The 17,500-nt window shown below is 50.7% G+C and overlaps 2 protein-coding genes across 3 annotated transcripts in view; both read right to left on the bottom strand.

Moving 5' to 3' along the window:
- The window catches only part of rab6ba (RAB6B, member RAS oncogene family a), a 34,301-nt gene extending 26,668 nt beyond the window's left edge, over positions 1-7,633 (bottom strand). For both annotated transcript variants that reach the window (XM_079740643.1, XM_079740644.1), the window contains exon 1: positions 7,545-7,633. In XM_079740643.1, the coding sequence (XP_079596769.1) occupies positions 7,545-7,614 (70 nt within the window). In that variant the 5' untranslated portion in view covers positions 7,615-7,633. The remainder of the gene's footprint in view (positions 1-7,544) is intronic.
- Positions 7,634-8,026: 393 nt separating this feature from the next.
- Positions 8,027-17,500, bottom strand: part of slco2a1 (solute carrier organic anion transporter family, member 2A1) — a 16,417-nt gene continuing 6,943 nt past the window's right edge. The window contains exons 3-14 of the mRNA XM_079739215.1: positions 17,273-17,435; positions 16,053-16,268; positions 15,214-15,312; positions 14,468-14,607; positions 14,108-14,189; positions 13,082-13,246; positions 12,523-12,727; positions 11,019-11,160; positions 9,847-10,010; positions 9,517-9,581; positions 9,291-9,411; positions 8,027-9,171 (exon numbers count right to left, since the gene is read on the bottom strand). Coding sequence (XP_079595341.1) covers positions 9,051-9,171; positions 9,291-9,411; positions 9,517-9,581; positions 9,847-10,010; positions 11,019-11,160; positions 12,523-12,727; positions 13,082-13,246; positions 14,108-14,189; positions 14,468-14,607; positions 15,214-15,312; positions 16,053-16,268; positions 17,273-17,435 — 1,683 coding nt within the window. The 3' untranslated portion in view covers positions 8,027-9,050. The remainder of the gene's footprint in view (positions 9,172-9,290; positions 9,412-9,516; positions 9,582-9,846; positions 10,011-11,018; positions 11,161-12,522; positions 12,728-13,081; positions 13,247-14,107; positions 14,190-14,467; positions 14,608-15,213; positions 15,313-16,052; positions 16,269-17,272; positions 17,436-17,500) is intronic.

Genomic DNA, 17,500 nt, shown 5'->3' with positions numbered 1-17,500 from the left:
CTCACTGTATACATATATCTGAATTAACTAAGTCATGTATCTGAACTCACTGTAAAGATGGATCTGAACTCCCTGTATACATGTATCTGAATTCACTGTATACATATATCTGAACTCCCTATATACATATATCTGAACTCACTGTACACATGTATTTGAACACACTGTATACACGTATCTGATTCAGTGTATACACGTATCTGAACTCACTGTAAGATATGACTCTAAACCCACTGTATACCTGTATCTGAATTCTCCCTGCGAGTTGCTGTGGATAAAAGCATCTCACCATCACCCAGAGACCACTCTCTAAAAGCCCGAAGCCTTCCTAATAGGCTCCTGTATGGGGGCTCCAGTGGGGGGGGGGGAAACACCACACTCTTTCCAGTCGACTGAGCTTTCAGGTGCAGCCGGGTGTGTTTGAAGAGTCCTTTCAGTCGTCTCCACAGGGAAGTACAGATGACTGTGTCCCCGAACCGGCTCAAAGGAGGGATCTCAGAGAAATAACCGAACCAGCAGGGGGAGGAGAGAGAGAGGGGAGGCAGGAGAGAGAGACGGGAGGCAGGAGAGAGAGGGGAGGGAGGAGAGAGAGAGGGGAGGGAGGAGAGAGAGAGGGGAGGGAGGAGAGAGAGAGGAGGCAGGAGAGAGAGAGACGGGAGGGAGGAGAGAGAGAGGGGAGGGAGGAGAGAGAGAGGGGAGGGAGGAGAGAGGGGGGAGGGAGGTGAGAGGGATGGGAGGCAGGAGAGAGAGAGGGGAGGCAGGAGAGAGAGAGGGGAGGCAGGAGAGAGAGAGGGGAGGCAGGAGAGAGAGAGGGGAGGCAGGAGAGAGAGAGGGGAGGGAGGAGAGAGAGAGGGGAGGGAGGAGAGAGAGACGGGAGGGAGGAGAGAGACGGGAGGCAGGAGAGAGAGAGGGGAGGGAGGAGAGAGAGGGGAGGCAGGAGAGAGAGGGGGAGGCAGGAGAGAGAGAGGGGAGGCAGGAGAGAGAGGGGGGGAGGAGAGAGGGGAGGCAGGAGAGAGAGAGGGGAGGGAGGAGAGAGAGGGACGGGAGGGAGGAGAGAGAGGGGAGGCAGGAGAGAGAGAGGGGAGGGAGGAGAGAGAGGGGAGGCAGGAGAGAGATGGGAAGGAGGAGAGAGAGACGGGAGGCAGAAGAGAGAGGGGAGACAGGAGAGAGAGATGGGAGGGAGGAGAGAGGGGAGGCAGGAGAGAGAGAGGGGAGGTAGGAGAGAGGGGAGGCAGGAGAGAGAGAGGGGAGGGAGGAGAGAGGGGAGGCAGGAGAGAGAGAGGGGAGGGAGGAGAGAGAGGGGAGGGAGGAGAGAGAGGGACGGGAGGGAGGAGAGAGAGGGGAGGCAGGAGAGAGAGGGGAGGCAGGAGAGAGAGAGACGGGAGGGAGGAGAGAGAGAGGGGAGGCAGGAGAGACGTGTGAGGCGTCTGCTGGGTGGATGGGGATAGTTAGACCAGTATTACAATGGCTTTGGCAAATATGAAAGCCAAAACAGTTAATAAGAAGAAAGTTGATTAATACTAATAATATCGTCAAATAAGTGTGATCGACATTTCCCGCATAACCAAAATGAGACCAATGAGGAATCAGATAAAATGATTTGGAAGTAATAATGATTTAATAATGAATTCATAATGAATTCATAATCAATTACACTCTGACCTCCACAGTGACATCTCTCCAAACGACCTCCGACCCTGACCCTCGCCAGCCAGCCTGAGTTCCTCCACACTGATCCATTCAGTAATTACACCACCCCTCCTCCAGAACACCACTGGGTGGAGCGGGTGGGGGCATGAACACATGAACACGTGAACGCGTGAACAAGTGAAAACGCGTTCACATGAACACATGCCGCGTTGTCACTCTCTCTCACTCTCGTGTTGTCTTGTGGTCTTTCAAAAACGTTCCTGGAAGACCCATCTCTTCCAGGAACTGCTCTGTGAACTTTATCCCATTGAATTTAGTGCTGCATTGTTTTAATGAACTAACTCTGCTTTGCACTGGATCCCCCCCTGATAAACCAGTCAGTCTCCGGGGGTTCCTGAAGCCGTTCTCGGTCTGGCTGTTGTTTAAGAAACCAGGCCGTGCAGCGCTTGCAGTTAAATTGTTCTCCTCTCATGTGCAAGTCCCTGAGAACGAGAGCATCCGCTAAACGGCTCACTGTGGTCTGATGCGCAGTATATTCCATCCTGGGGTGTTTCATCGATGAAGCTTTTGTAAATTTAAGACCTCGAAACTTCGTTTGATGAGGCAAACCGAAGTCCCGACGAAGAAACCGCGTTCTGGATTTGACAGAAAACAAGCAGCGCTTCGTGTCCTATTAACATGTTGAGTCCCATGCCCCCCCCCCCCCCCAGGCTATGTAGTGCAGCGCCGGGAAGCTAGCTGGCTCTACAGCCGGGTGGAGAATGATGCGCGAGGAGGGATGATGTCGCTATTAATGGACAGCTGAGACGACCGATATCAGACGATTGTCGCCAGCAGGAAACGAGAAGTGGAATCTGACGGACTTCTCCAGACACACTGTCCCACCAGCAGATGAAATCTACAAGCTCTGCCCACGCAGTTCAACCTCACGAGACACACACACACACACACACACACACACACACACACACACACACAGTTGCCTGGTTTCCTTTGAGTAAACATCTCAATGAAGCAAAGTCGGATATATAACTTGAATATTTATTTAGTACATTTTCTTATTACATATTCAAACATCCGCTATTTATTTGACCTAACCTTTATTTAACCAGAGACAAACTATATTTCAGGGCGGCTGGCCAAGGCCGCCAGCAGCAGTCAGCGAGCGGTCCAGACGGCTGTGAAGAAACAGCTGACCGTGTTAAATAAAACCAGTCCCGACATAAAGGCTCTGAAAGGAGGGACGGGTCAGAGAGGCTGGCTCGCCCCTCCTCCAACCCCCGATCAAACACGTCTACCTGGGATTCATCCCGCGCCCCTGTCACTCCTCTCTCGGTTTCTACACTGTTTAAACACTCCTTTCCGTGGAGCCCCCAGCGGAACGCGCTGCCATCTTGTCTGAGCGCGTGGGAGACAAGAGAAGAGAAGGAATGTTTTATTTAAGAGACCATTCCTCCCCTCCTCTGTGCCAGTGGCTCCGTTGTGGAAATAGACTTTCTTCACGCGTCTCCCTGAGATTAGAAACTGTGTTTCATCGATGAGACGTCTAGCATACAGCGTTCTAAAGTCCTGATACGTTAAGCTAGTCGAATGCAAGCATTTGGGTGCTGCAGGATAAATGGCCTTTAAGCACCGGCGGCCATCTTGTTCGAAATGCTAGGTTAGAGGAACAACAGTAAGTGTTTAGGACTGTATCTGAAAAAGTCCTATTGGCAGGGGAGGTTTGAGTGGCTTCAGTTTCAAGGGGTCTCAAGAAAAAGTCAACCTTCACTGTTAGCTCTTTGTTTGTGAGTGTGTGTGTGTGTGTGTGTGTGTGTGTGTGTGTGTGTGTGTGTGTGTGTGTGTGTGTGTGTGTGTGTGTGTGTGTGTGTGTGTGTGTGTGTGGCATGAAGGGATGTAGGCCCAATCCCATTTCCACCCCTTATCCCTCCAATTTACCCCTCCCCCTTGTTTTTGTGGGGGTAGGGCTGTCCCAATTCTCATTTGGGTTAAGGGCTAGGGCCAAGACGTAGGGCTACGTAGCCCTTGAAATGAAGCTTCCAAAGGACCACACTCCAAAGGGAGGGCTTTGAGGGAAAGCCGGCCAGCAAATTTGGCAGCTGTCATGAATCCTTTTTTTTTTTTTTTTTTTTTCTGAGCCCTTTTACTTTTTTTTTTATATTGTGAAGCGCATTAGGTACTAGAAATGTGCTATACAAGACTGATAATGTTATTATTATTATTATTATTGCTAGTTGTTATCATTCGGAAACACACCTACTCTTGGCCTCTGTTGACGTAGCAGTCCGTGAGCTTCAAGCGATGATGACGCGACGTAATGGAGGGGTGACTCATTTCTTAGGGGAATGTTTTACCCCTCTGTATTGAGGGGCAAGGGGAAGGAGGGAGGGGTAATGGGTGGAAATGGGATTGGGCCTTTGTTCGATCTAACATACCCCTCTTACGAAGTGGAGTACCTGTAATTAGGATTTTTATATGTCCGACATTCATGGTGACTCAGCTGTTGACAAACAGCCCATGTTGTCGTGTTCCTGAACATCACGTCGCCATAAAATATATCCCAGAAACCTTTCAGCCGAGGCATTTGGCAGGCAAAACACAAACCCTTATTTTAAAAAAGCTGTCGGGCGGTTACAGTACATAAAGTCAGTTATGATCAATAAAGACAGTTATAGCTTATAAAGGGCAGTTATGGTCATGGATCATAAAAGATACTATTGGATCATAAAAACACTGCAGTTGTTTACGTTTGTACAGTTATAGTTGTGGTTTATAAAAGGCAGTTATGGTTGTGGTTTATGTTGACACGATTAGTTCCGTGTCCCTCCAGTCCAAGTCTGCCTACTTTCTAATCGCTCGGAAACTGTCGAAGGAGAACGAGGCTGAAGAGCCAGACTCGTGGTTCAACTCTCCATCTGCTGCCAATCTTAAGGGTGACGCAGCGATATTTAGAAGAGGAAGCCTGAGAGAGAACCGCCGAGGCAGAGGAAGGTGGCGATGGGGTCTGACGGGTTCGGAGCTGCTGAGGCGGTTCAGCTCGGTCTGCGCTCGTGGGGTCCGACAGCAGCGCTGCCTCCTGACTATCTCCTGCTCCATCTCCCGTCAGCTTTGTTCAGCCTTAATCGGTTCCACTGTTCAGTCACAAAGCGCTGCAGGGGCGATACGACGTCACGCCACAGCCCCTCGCACTAAGCTCTCTAAAGGACATGGATCAACTCCCCCGGACCCAGGGGTGGGGGGGCTAGAGGAGGAACCAGGGAGAGGGGCCCCTCCCTCCAGGGACGGAGAGGGAGGGGCCCTTAGTTGGGAGATGGAAGACCTATCATTGCAGAACAACAGCAACAAACCAGCGTGGTCCATTAGAAGACGAGGATGCAGCCCCCGGGCCAAGACCTCCAGGCAAGATGGAGGACACGGGAACCGGGAATTAACCGGACTGTCCTCAGCGCCGGGGTCAGTCCTCACAACAGGGAGGGACTGTGGACCAGAGAGACGTGGGTCTGGACCCCAGAGGGACTGGGGTCGGACCCCCAAGAGGGAGACGTCGGGTATGGACCCCCAGAGAGCGACTGGGGTCTGGACCTCCCAGAGGGGGACCAGTGTGGACTCAGAGCCCCAAGGTGGGCATTAATAAATGATGCCAACCGACCCGGCGGCGTCACGCCTGCCTGGGCACCCGCCCCAATTACCGCTGACATGCCACTGGCTGCCCGGCCTCGTCGGAGTTCGACCAATCACGTGCCCGAGGTCTAGGCCGCTGTCTGGATGAGGAGTGGCTTAGGAAAATAAAAGTCCCCTGGCACTGCGGTGCAGTCTGGGTGATAACACAGCACTGGTGCTCTAGTATTCTCTCTCTCTCTCTCTCTTCCCCCTACCTCTCTCTCTCTCTGCCCCTACCTCTCTCTCTCTCTCTCTCTCTCCCTCTCTGCCCTCTCTCTCTCTGCCCCCTACCTCTCTCTCTCTCTCTCTCTGCCCCCTACCTCTCTCTCTCTCTCTCTCTCTCTCTCTCTCCCTCTCTGCCCTCTCTCTCTCTCTCTCTCTGCCCCCTACCTCTCTCTCTCTCTCTCTCTCTGCCCCCTACCTCTCTCTCTCTCCCTCTCTGCCCCCTACCTCTCTCTCTCTCTCTCTCTCTCTCTCTTCCTCTCTACCCCCTACCTCTCTCTCTCTCTCTCTCTCTCTCTCCCTCTCTGCCCCCTACCTCTCTCTCTCTCTCTTTCTCTCTCTCTCTCTCTCTCTCTCTCTCACTAGCTCTCTCACTCTCCCTTTCCCTCTTCCTAAATCTTTTGTTTCTCGATCTCTCCGTTTATGTTGCTGTACATCTCTCTTTCTGCCTTGACCTCGCTCCACCTCTCTCTTTCTGTTTCTCTACCTCGCTCTTTGTCTCTCTCTCTCCCCCTCCCTTCCTCTCTCTCTCCTCTCAAACCATCTCTTAAAGCGGTCCGGTCATTTAGTGGACAGCCTGATCAGTACCAGCTCAACACACACGCTGATGACTACAGCTACATTCATTTTGTCCTTGAACGACCACATTACTCATCAAAACAGATAAAAGTACGATTCAATCACAACCCATCTTGGGCACGTATGAGGAAAAAATGCCAAACACTCCTGACAGTTCACAGGGAGACGGTTCATGGCTGAGTGAGCACAGTCGGGCCTGGAACTGCGATAAGAACAAATTGGTTGTGACCAGTGGTGATGAACGCTTGGTTTTATAGGCCCGGACACACTGCCGCCTGTCAGAAGGAGGAGTTTAGAGACAACCTGCTCCGTATATCCAGGCTGCCTTGGCACCTGAGCTAATGGGAAACGGTCTTAAACATCAGCTCCCAGTAAATGGACTGCATTTATGCAGCACTTTTCTAACCAGCGGCCACTCAAAGCGCTGCACAATACTGCCTCACATTCACCCATTCATGCACACATTCACACACCGACGGCGGTGACAGCCACGCAGGGCGACAGCCAGCCCGTCAGGAGCAGCCAGGGTGAGGTGCCTTGCTCAGGGACACCTCGACACTCGGCTAGGAGGAGCCGGGGATCGAACCAGTAGACAATCTGTTTACCAGCCAACCCGCTCTACCTCCCACATGCCTCCCTGGCACTGGGGTGGGGGCGACTTGACCCGAGCTAAGAAGCATGACTCATTGATGAGGACCAGCCAGTCCTGGGTCTCCTCTCCAACCACGGCGGGGTTTGAGGAAGAGACAAACACATCGGAACAGACCGTTGAGATGCTTGAGGAAACAAAAACACAAGCAAACAACTTAGTCATCCTCGGCTGAGTCGACACTGCAGCCCAAGTTATCTCCACGTCATGAGCGACCAGGGTGTGTCCCGACACACACACACACACACACCGCGATATCACACAACTTATCCACGGCGAAAATTCAAACCGCCTCGCATTGTCTCCCAGGGCGAGACACACACAGGCTATCGATCTGATCTTATCGATTCTTCTGATTATTTTCGAGATTATTATTAATTCATCCAGGAACGAGAAGTCGTGATATCAGGATGTCAAGGCGACGCCTACGATGGTTTATTGAATCACGTTGAATCATAAATCAATAAAGTGCATCCCGAAACACTGTTGCCTATTGTATTGTTCGATTACCTCCGCACCCGTCTGGGCAAAATAAAAACACACGCACACGCACGCCGCGCGCATACACACACGCACGCACCCATTTTCCACACACGCACATAGAGGATGACCAAACTTATTTAGGTCTTGATCGCACACACCCGTGCCATGTCTCCGTGAAGGGAGAGCGGGGACACGCAGACCGGGAGACCGGGGCGCAGCAGGTGCACCGGGTTCAAACACCCCCACGAGGGGGGAGGAAGAGGCGGAGATGAACTTCCCCGGAGAATTCAGCCAAACTTACCACTTTGCTCCCCGAGAAAGACGAGTTTGAATTTCCTTAAAGGGTTCCCAAAGTCACTGCCCACCGACATCTCGGGCGGGGAGGGTGCTTCCGATGAGCTGACGAGACCCGGAGAACGGCTGTGTTACCGCCGCTGCTCGCTCTGCGCGCTGCTGCTGCTACCGGGGGAGGTTGGATGCGAGATGCGACGTCTCTCTCTCTCCCTCTCAGGTCAAGCCGCTCCGTGATGGGAATGCTTCTGCACACGCCAGCTTTGCCCTTGTGTGCCCTTCTGCGCCTGCGCGGCCTCTCCTCGATCTCCCCCCCCCCCCTCCTCCCTCAGCCCGCTGACGTCATGTTGAACGGAGAGGGAGGATGAACCGTAACGGTGAGGACGGTACGGTAGCCATCCCTTTGTAACGCGTTATACAACTTAGTACTCGACTAGACTTAGCCAGAGAGACAGGATCAACAGAATGAACATTTCATTTCAAACTTTTTATTTCCGGGAAAAATACTCTTTAATAATAACAAAATACACATTTCAATAATACACAATTATAATTAAAAAAAAAACTAAATCCATGATGCCAGTAAACAGTAAATCCTACTTTGTAGAAGTAAGATACTGTAAATATATTGTATTGAGTAACAGTGTATAAATGGATCAAACAATGATTATATCCGGTCACATTGGCCTCAGTTCTTTGAGACAGACTGCATGATGAACTTAAATATTAAGCTAAAGTATAAATGTTGCCCATACGCAACGAGACACCTGAATCGGTTCAGTCCTGTGAAAATGCACACGTAATCCTTCACATAGTCGAGCATTATACTGGCACTTAGACGGTGGTGGACTGGTCTGCTCCCATTCTGTCCCGACACTCACCTGCATCTCAACATCTGTCTAAAAATATATCTCTAAAAACGTCCCAATTTGAGGATCACACATCATAAAAATAAATCCTACTTTAAAAAGGAGGTAATTTGAGGTCATGGCACTGAGGTCAAAGTTCGAGTCGTGGATTGTGTCATTTCCACCAACGCAGCTTAAGTCTGGACAGTTCGTCCAAAAGAGGGTTTTGACCTTTAGAATGCAGCGGAAACTAGCTTAAATCAGCATCCAATCAGGGGGCACAGTGGGGCACAGTGTAGCAACAGACAGTGTAACAACAGTCAGTGTAACAACAGTCAGTGTAACAACAGCCAGTGTAACAACAGACAGTGTAACAACAGCCAGTGTAACAACAGACAGTGTAACAACAGCCAGTGTAACAACAGCCAGTGTAACAACAGACAGTGTAACAACAGTCAGTGTAACAACAGCCAGTGTAACAACAGCCAGTGTTACAACAGACAGTGTAACAACAGTCAGTGTAACAACAGTCAGTGTAACAACAGCCAGTGGAACGGTGAACGGTTGCAGCAGCCGCGTTACAGGGGCTGGGTGTAACAGCGCCGGGGCGCGAGCAGAGCGCTGTCACGGCTGTTAGCTGGCGGGCTGTGGTGGTGGAGCCGTCCGCGTTACAACGGCCCCTCCTCCGTCTTCTCCAGGCTGTACTCTCTGGTCCTCCGCATCTTCCAGCCTAGCATGACCAGGAACACGACGCCCATGGACTTGAAGGCCAGCATCAGACCCAGGTACCTGCAGGGCACAGAGCCAGTCAGCACTGCAACATCCAGCATCACTGGCAGTCAGCGACGGTACGCCACTACACGTCGCCACACGGCAGTACACATTAGACATGGACAGCTCCTTCCAACCTGTTCCTCAAGGTGTTGTTGTCGTAATAACCACAGCTCAGTTTGCTGCCACACTTGCGTTTCCACCAGACGCAGGACGAGTCGATGGCCATGCCGAAGAGGGCCGGAGCGGGAAGCCACGCTGGAAGACACGTCAGTGTCAGCATCACGCTACCAGCCTCTGAAGGGCGCACTAAACATGTTTATCAACACGGTTAGCATAGCATCACGTTATGTAGTTCCTTACCAAGTACCCTCATGAGCATGAACTGGATTCCGATGGCGAAAGACTTTTCCTCGGGCGGAACGGTCCTGAAATTTAACATAAATGAAATCCGTCAACACATGAATTGTTTAAAGCCACACATTTTTTGTAACCATGGTTTCCCTTTCCGGTGAATCTAATTGGGCCCCTTACTTTAGAAGCTCTACAGGTCAGACTATGGACATCGGGGTTTCAAACCCCGTTAAGCACCCTGACCCCCGCTACGCACGGCCCCTAAAATATCCTTCCCAGTTGAACCCAGTTCCACATCCAAACCAGTGGCTGAGCTGGGAGTGTCCCCTGGTCTCGTACCGGAGCACCATCATGTAGATGGGGTTGTGGGAGAGGCTGGCGATCAGCCCAGCAAATGAGATGGTCAGCATGACGGGGAGCAGCAGGTGGGGACAGCTGTTGGGGCAGTGGCCGGGGACGGCCTGGGCCTGGCTGTCCGCCACACACCTGCAGCTGGTATACGCCTGAGGGCCACAAACACACACAACCACACGTTGTCGGTCGGGACCAGCCGGCGCAAAAATGGACCCTTCGGTGACATCACAAGTGGGGGTCCCCACCCGGATGCATTACATCCGATCAGCCTACCCGGCGAACCAGTGGACTGAACCAACTGGTAGGCTGACCCGTCCCACTGGTGAAAATGTCAGCCTTCAATGTCATGAATAAAGAGTGTAGAAACAACACACCAACGATTTGGATTATGTAAGCGCTAAATCAGTGCATCAAAGCCATCGTCTTGAACGTACACATTTCAACCAAAATGGCAGCATTGTCAGCACTTATAGGAACACAAAGAAACCAGTACATGCTAGCTAGCTAGCATGCTATCATGCCACTGGTAGCCTCCCAGGGGGCGCCCTGGGGGTATTCAAAGCCGGGGTACCCGGTCTTGGCACTGACTTCTAATAGGGTTCTGTCTAGCCCCCACCAGTGATTACTGGGATTAATCCACCAGCCCTGCGCTACGACCGATCGACCGGTACTCTGTCAGCCTGTCGCCCCGCCTCCACTCGCTAGCTAACATGCTAATAGCGTAGCTCCCCTCTGGAATACCCACTCTACGGTCTGTGGCTAATTACTTATTGATCGTGTTATTGACTGGGTTGTTGTTTTGGTGTGGTGACACAGCAGTTTCCGTCTGGCTTCGGATGTTAAATTATATGAGGATACAGATTAATAATTACACCGCCCTGAAGGCGTTGTTTAGTCATCAAGAGCTACTGGATTATCCAACAGTGTTGTTTTGTTCAGTTGTTATGGAGGAAGGTGGGAAGCTTATCAAGAGGGAGTTTTATTTTGACATTTCCTCTCAGATGCTTTCCAGCACAGTTTTATCTTCTGTTCCTTATTGTTCTTCTCCTAACCTCTGACCCCTGGGTTAGTCTGCCCCCTAGTGGGGGGAGGGGGGGATCTCCTAACCTCTGACCCCTGGGTTAGTCTGCCCCCTAGTGGGGGGAGGGGGGGCTCACCTGGACCTTGAAGGTGTTGTTGGGGTGCCGGGTGAAGTTGGTGCAGCCGGCGTTGCAGGGGGAGACGTACTCCATCCCGTCGGACCCACACACCGGGTTGTACCCCCCCTCGGGGCAAGAGCAGTTAGAGTGACAGACAGACCTGTGGGGGGGGGGGGGAGATGTGGGGGGGGGGATAGAGATGTACATCACACATCAGCAACGCCTTTGATCCCGCGAATTCACATTTTAGATTTGGGAAGCGATGTTTATGTGTGTTCAATTCACTGATCTAACGCCAGCACTGGGTCACCAGATCAGCTTATTGATCTCCCCTGATGAGAGCCTGAGAGACTCAATGCAGCCTGCTGTTGTAGTGGAAAACTAGAGGTTCAGTGTTACAACAGTCAGTGTAACAACAGTCAGTGTAACCACAGACAGTGTAACAACAGCCAGTGTAACAACAGCCAGTGTAACAACAGTCAGTGTAACCACAGACAGTGTAACAACAGCCAGTGTAACCACAGACAGTGTAGCAACAGCCAGTGTAGCAACAGCCAGTGTAGCAACAGCCAGTGTAACAACCAGCCGTTGTAACAACAGCCAGTGAAACAACAGCCAGTGTAACAACAGCCAGTGTAACAACAGCCTGTGTAACAACAGCCAGTGTAACAACAGCCTGTGTAACAACAGCCAGTGTAACAACAGCCAGTGTAACCACAGCCAGTGTAGCAACAGCCAGTGTAACAACCAGCCGTTGTAACAACAGCCAGTGAAACAACAGCCAGTGTAACAACAGCCAGTGTAACAACAGCCTGTGTAACAACAGCCAGTGTAACAACAGCCTGTGTAACAACAGCCAGTGTAACAACAGTCAGTGTAACAGTCAGTGTAACAACAGCCAGTGTAACAACAGCCAGTGAAACAACAGCCAGTGTAACAACAGCCAGTGTAACAACAGAAGGTGTAACCACAGACAGTGTAACAACAGCCAGTGTAACAACAGTCAGTGTAACAACAGCCAGTGTAACAACAGTCAGTGTAACAACAGCCAGTGTAACAACAGACAGTGTAACAACAGTCAGTGTAACAGTCAGTGTAACAACAGTCAGTGTAACAACAGACAGTGTAACCACAGACATTGTAACAACAGAAGGTGTAACCACAGTCAGTGTAACAACAGACAGTGTAACCACAGACATTGTAACAACAGTCAGTGTAACAACAGACAGTGTAACAACAGACAGTGTAACAACAGCCAGTGTAACAACAGTCAGTGTAACAACAGTCAGTGTAACAACAGTCAGTGTAACAACAGACAGTGTAACAACAGTCAGTGTAACAACAGTCAGTGTAACAACAGACAGTGTAACAACAGACAGTGTAACAACAGCCAGTGTAATGGTGAAAACCTTGAATTATCAAAAACACGGTCCAAAAACAGAAAAAATGCCAGACGCAAAAAAACGACTGCAAACACAAACGACAAACAACGCCTGAAGTGGACCCGAGGGTCCGGCCTCACCCGGAGGGTGTTGGGTGGGCGTGGTTGACCTCGAACACGTCCTGGGAGGGACAGCCCATGAAGAAGACCGGGACGAGGAGCAGGGCCGAGACGGACAGCACCACCACCGAGAAGCGGGGGATGGCCTTCAGTGATAGCCCCGCCCTCTTCATGATGATCCCGCCCACCAAGATCCCCACCGCTAGTGAGGGCAGGTTCACCGCACCTGCAGAGCCAGCAGCCAATCAGAGGGGACCTTTTTACAGATACAAAGACCTATAGGCTACAAGATAAGGAACTACAAGTATATTGACTTCAACATAAATGGACTATAAAATGACTAGAACACAAAGAAACTAAATAGAAGAATACGAACCAATGAACTGCAAATGCAGACACTACAAATAATTACGACTACAAATAAAGAAAATAAATAAATTACAAATTCATTGACTTCAATGTAAATAGACTACAAATAAACGAGAGAGAGAGAGAGAGAGAGAGAGAGAGATGAGCACTACCTATCCCTGATCCAGAGAGAGAGAGAGATGAGCACTATCTATCCCTGACCCAGACCCACCAATGAGCAGGCTGCTCTCCACGGCCGAGGCGCTGTACTGGTGCTCCAGGAACTTGTTGAGGAAGGTGGCCATGCCGGCGATGACGGCGGAGAAGCAGCACTGGGAGAGGACCAGCATGAGGAAGAACGGACTGAGCAGCAGATGCACCAGCAGACTGGGGAACACTGGGGACACACACACACACACACACATCAATACACACAACTCAGTATATATACACACACACATACACACACACACATCAATACACACAACTCAGTATATATACACACACACACACACACACACACACACATCAATACACACAACTCAGTATACATATACAGACACACACACATCAATACACACAACTCAGTATATATACACACACACACACACACACATCAATACACACAACTCAGTATATATACACACACACACACACACACACACATCAATACACACAACTCAGTATACATATACAGACACACACACATCAATACACACAACTCAGTATATATATACAGACACACACACACACACACATCAATACACACAACTCAGTATATACACACACACACACACACACACACACCCCCACACACACACACACACACACAACTCAGTATATACACACACACACACACACATCAGTATATACAAACATCAATACACACAACTCAGTATATATACACACACACACATCAGTATATACAAACAACAATACACACAACTCAGTATATACACACACACACATCGGTATATACACACACACGCACACATCAGTATATATACGCACACACACATCAGTGTACAGACACACATCAATATATATACACACAAACACATGAATATATACACACACACACACACACACACACAAAACAACACATATAAATATATACGCAAATATATATTTAATGGTCACTCACTAAGTCACTCATTAACTAATTGATTAACTAACTACCTCAATAACTTGCTTACTCACTCATTAAGTAACAAACTAGCTAATTAAGGGTAACTCTCTATGTCACTCACTAACTCACTCTTCAGGAAGTCCAACAAAGACGACTTTTGTTCCTTGGTTTCCTCTGGCTCCAGTCTCGTGGTTGCTTCGGTCCCATTCGCCTGACAAACACAAACATGTACAAATTACAACGTTTATAACGATATTAAACATTAATATATTATTACAATATTAAACCTTTAAATATTCAACCGGCATGTCAGTTATCAGAACAAGCGTGAGAATATGTAAGAAGAACGTCAACATCTAAAGTGTAGGCCAAATGGGGTGTCTTCCTGTAAAAGATTTAACAAAATACATTGAGAATATACAAATAAAGTAAAGAGCTGCAGTGACTCAGCGTCGCCAGCAGGTGGCAGCAGAGGGCAGCGGCGCTTACCTGGCCCTGCTGGCGCATGCTGCGGGGGAAGAAGAAGTAGGGGATGGAGGTGAGAGCCAGGCAACAGGAGGAGACCAGCAGACCCATCCACCAGGCCCCGACCCAGCGGGGGTCGTATGGGGTCAGCTCCTGGTGGGTCACTGAGAACAGAAAGAAGCCGTCAGATGAAGTCATGGTGGTTTGGTACACATATAGTCTGCCACTCTACCCCAGTAGAGGCATTGACCACGTTTAGTGGAGGCTTGTTGTTTAGTGAAAGAGGCACGTCCATGGCAATAATGAAGCAACACATACTGGCAAATTTGTCAACATGACATTATGAGTATAAATAAGAGTTCACCTAGACTCTGCATAGCCTCTCCCCCCACACCCCTCTTACACACTTATTGTATGTTGTACGCCCTCACCCTTATAAATAGTACTTAGCATTGTGTAGCGTCTTACCCTAGCTATCCTTGCTGTATACGGGGAACGGGTTAACCTAGTGATGGTTAGCGCTCGGCTCTTGGTTCTATGAACACCCTTACTGTACCGACAGATATATTGTTGTTTCTCTTTCTTCTGACAAATGTTCTTATTGTACGTCGCTTTTATTCAAAGCGTCTGCTAAATGTCCTGAATGTAAATGTAAAAGTAGATGTAATTTCTGCTATTCATGTGGTCGTCCTGTGTCTACTTGTATGTGATTGGTCGGTTCAGTGAGTGGATCTCGGTGTGTGTGTGTGTGTGTGGGGGGGGGGGGGTACCTGATCCTGTCTTGTCCACGTCCACGTAGACCCGTAGAATCGCAGAACCCAGCAGGTAGCCGAACGCAGGCCCGAAGACGGAGACCGAGAAGAGGATGGCTGAGGACCAGAAGGAGAACCACAGTGAGAACCAGAGGGAGAACCACAGGGAGAAGAACAGGTGAGGACCAGAGGGAGAACCACAGGGAGAAGAACAGGTGAGGACCAGAGGGAGAACCACAGGGAGAAGAACAGGTGAGGACCAGAGGGAGAACCACAGGGAGAAGAACAGGTGAGGACCAGAGGTGAGGAAAGTAACCAATACGATATCCTAACCATGACCAAACTGAGAGTTTCTCTGCATATCGAGAACAAACCTCTGTCCATCCCTGCGTCCGTCCCCTGAGGTCCCCTGCTGAGAGCTCGTCCTGGGCCATGACCCCCGGGACCACGGCTCTCCGGATGGTTCTGCAGGAACCACTAACTCACTCACTAACTCACTCACTAACTCACTCACTAACTCACTCACTCACTAACTCACTAACTCACTCACTAACTCACTCACTAACTCACTCACTAACTCACTCACTCACTCACTCACTCACTCACTAACTCACTCACTCACTCACTCACTCACTAACTCACTCACTAACTCACTCACTAACTCACTCACTCACTCACTCACTAACTCACTCACTCACTAACTCACTCACTCACTCACTCACTCACTCACTCACTAACGAAGGGTAACTCGCACACGTGCTGTAGAACCCTGAGAACAGTGGACCAATGTTCTCAGGGCCGTTCGTTCCTGCAGAACCAACCCCACGCTGAAGACCGCGTTCCCCCCCCACACTCACCGATGTAGAGGGGCGCATTGGCGGCTCCGGCGAAGTCGTCGATGTAGGACAGGCCGTAGGGCTGGATGGGCACCGAGCCCACCCCGAACAGCAGCTGGGCTCCGCCCATCAGCAGCCACACCCGGTGGGAGTCGCTGATCTGCAGGGCCTCCTGGCCCGCCCCGCACGCCTCCGGGGCGCTGGCGTTGGCCGCCGCCCTGCAGAGGTCACGGCGGTCTGGGGCGGGAGACAGACGGCGGGGAGAGGGAGGGAGGGGACGAGTTACACAACAAGGGAAGGAAGCGGGTGAAGGACAAGCCGAGGCAGGCGGGCCGACGGCTTCATGTCCTGGGGTCAGATATTTCGAGATATTCGGCGCCCCCCCGGACTGGTCGGCTGAGGCGGGCGTGCCGTCCAGCGCACTTGCAGGCGCTCTGCAGCCGTCCTGGAACGCAGCGCCGGCCAAACCGCCGTCGACAGATCCGAAGGTCCAGCGCCGCGAGACGGCCGACATCGATCCTAATCAGCGAACTCGGAGAGCGATGATCATTTGTTTCCCTGCGCCGGCTGTTTGAGAAGTGATTACCCTTGTGCTCTGGGGACACTGGTCCGCTTGATCCGCCTGAGCGAGAACGCTAAAGCCTGAGGAGTTGACACGCAGTGGGGCGCCACGCCAGGGCGCGGCTTCAGGGCTCAGGGATGGAGATAAAGGTTGCCTAAAGGTCAACTAAAGTCACTCATTCAGTGAGGTCCGGTCATCTTTAGGATTTGTGTTTGAACCTCCTTAATGTACACACTTATTGTATGTCGTACCTCCTGGCACTCTAAAATAGTACTTGGCATCGTGTAGCGTCTTATCCTAGCTGTCTTTGTTGTATACGGGGAAGGGGTTAACCTGGGGATTGTTAGTGCCTGGGACTTGGTTCTATGAACATCCTTACTGTACCCACAGAGATATACTTTTTCTCTTTCTTCTGATAAATGTACCTAATGGTAGTCGCTTTGGATGAACTCGTCTGCTAAATGCCCTCAATGTAAATGTTAAAAGAGTCCATCAACGTCCTCTGAAAACGCAGCAGGAACGACACCATGAGACGGTCTTTGTCTTGGCCCCGTGGGTCTACCTACGCCCGCGGCGTCGCTACGGCGACAGGAGAAGGAGGCGGACTTCTGTCCGGGACCGGGGGCCCTCCTCATCCTCCTCAACGGGAGGAAGAGTGTCAGGAAGGAAGCGGTCTTACCGTGCAGCACGGAGTCGAACTGGTAGGCGGGGTACAGGAAGTGGGGTAGCGTCAGCATCAGGGCGCTGACCGCCATCAGAAGGCCGCCCATACCGATGAACCTCGGGCGGTTCACGCGACTCCCGAAGTAACTCACGAACACGATCAGGATGGTGTTGCCGACCTAGGACCACATGGCGCGCACACGCACACGCACACGCACACACACACACACACACACACACACAC

This window comes from Pollachius pollachius, assembly GCF_949987615.1.
Source record: "Pollachius pollachius genome assembly, chromosome: 7".
Lineage (NCBI taxonomy): Eukaryota > Metazoa > Chordata > Actinopteri > Gadiformes > Gadidae > Pollachius > Pollachius pollachius.
Note: the sequence above shows the minus strand (reverse complement) of the source record. Positions and strands in the feature narration are given on the sequence as shown.